Source organism: Gavialis gangeticus, unplaced genomic scaffold (assembly GCF_001723915.1).
Source record: "Gavialis gangeticus isolate Ggan-Ray unplaced genomic scaffold, GavGan_comp1, whole genome shotgun sequence".
Lineage (NCBI taxonomy): Eukaryota > Metazoa > Chordata > Crocodylia > Gavialidae > Gavialis > Gavialis gangeticus.
The window spans coordinates 7,202,263-7,202,834 of NW_017728964.1; the positions used below are offsets into that span (position 1 = coordinate 7,202,263).

Below are 572 nucleotides of genomic sequence, written 5' to 3' on the forward strand. Positions count from 1 at the left end.
GACGTCAGGGCCGTGGGCGCCGAGCCCCACTTCTTCGACCGCCACTACGAGCGGGGCCTCGCCTGGTACAGGTAAGGGCACCCCGGGGCTCGCCCGCACCAGACCGAAATGCGAGCCCGCGCTGTCCCAAGGGGGGCATGGTGTGCTGTGGCCCGCAGCGCCCGGCGGCCCCCGGGCAAACTTTGACCCATCATCGTAATCCCACAATTACCATTTTCGGTCCCCCCCCACCTGCTCCTCAGCTTGCCCCCGAGTCCCACAAAGACAAGCCCTTGGCCATCCTGGAGTGCCTTCCCCTGCACAGGGCAGGGGGGAAGTGCCCCATTCATATGAAACTGCCTCCCTGGAAGGGGACAGCGCACGGCTTAACCCCATCAGACCTGGGCTCGGCTTCATGGGAGGCTCCCCCGGAAATGCAGGCAGCTCCTGAAATGGGTTCTGAAGTTTTAATTTCCAGCATGTGGTTCATGCAGAACAGGGACGGTTTGGGTTACTTCTTGTGTGGATGCTTAGTGCTGTTGTCACGGCTGAAATAAGAAAAGAAGAACAGGGATTTGTTTACCCCCCCCCCC

The 572-nt window shown here is 61.0% G+C and overlaps 1 protein-coding gene across 1 annotated transcript in view; it reads left to right on the plus strand.

The window, feature by feature from the left end:
• Positions 1 to 6: 6 nt before the first annotated feature.
• Positions 7 to 572, plus strand: part of LOC109287381 (heparan sulfate glucosamine 3-O-sulfotransferase 3B1) — a gene marked incomplete at its 5' end in the record, with an annotated part of 118,649 nt that continues 118,083 nt past the window's right edge. The window contains one exon of the mRNA XM_019502415.1: positions 7 to 71. Coding sequence (XP_019357960.1) covers positions 7 to 71 — 65 coding nt within the window. The remainder of the gene's footprint in view (positions 72 to 572) is intronic.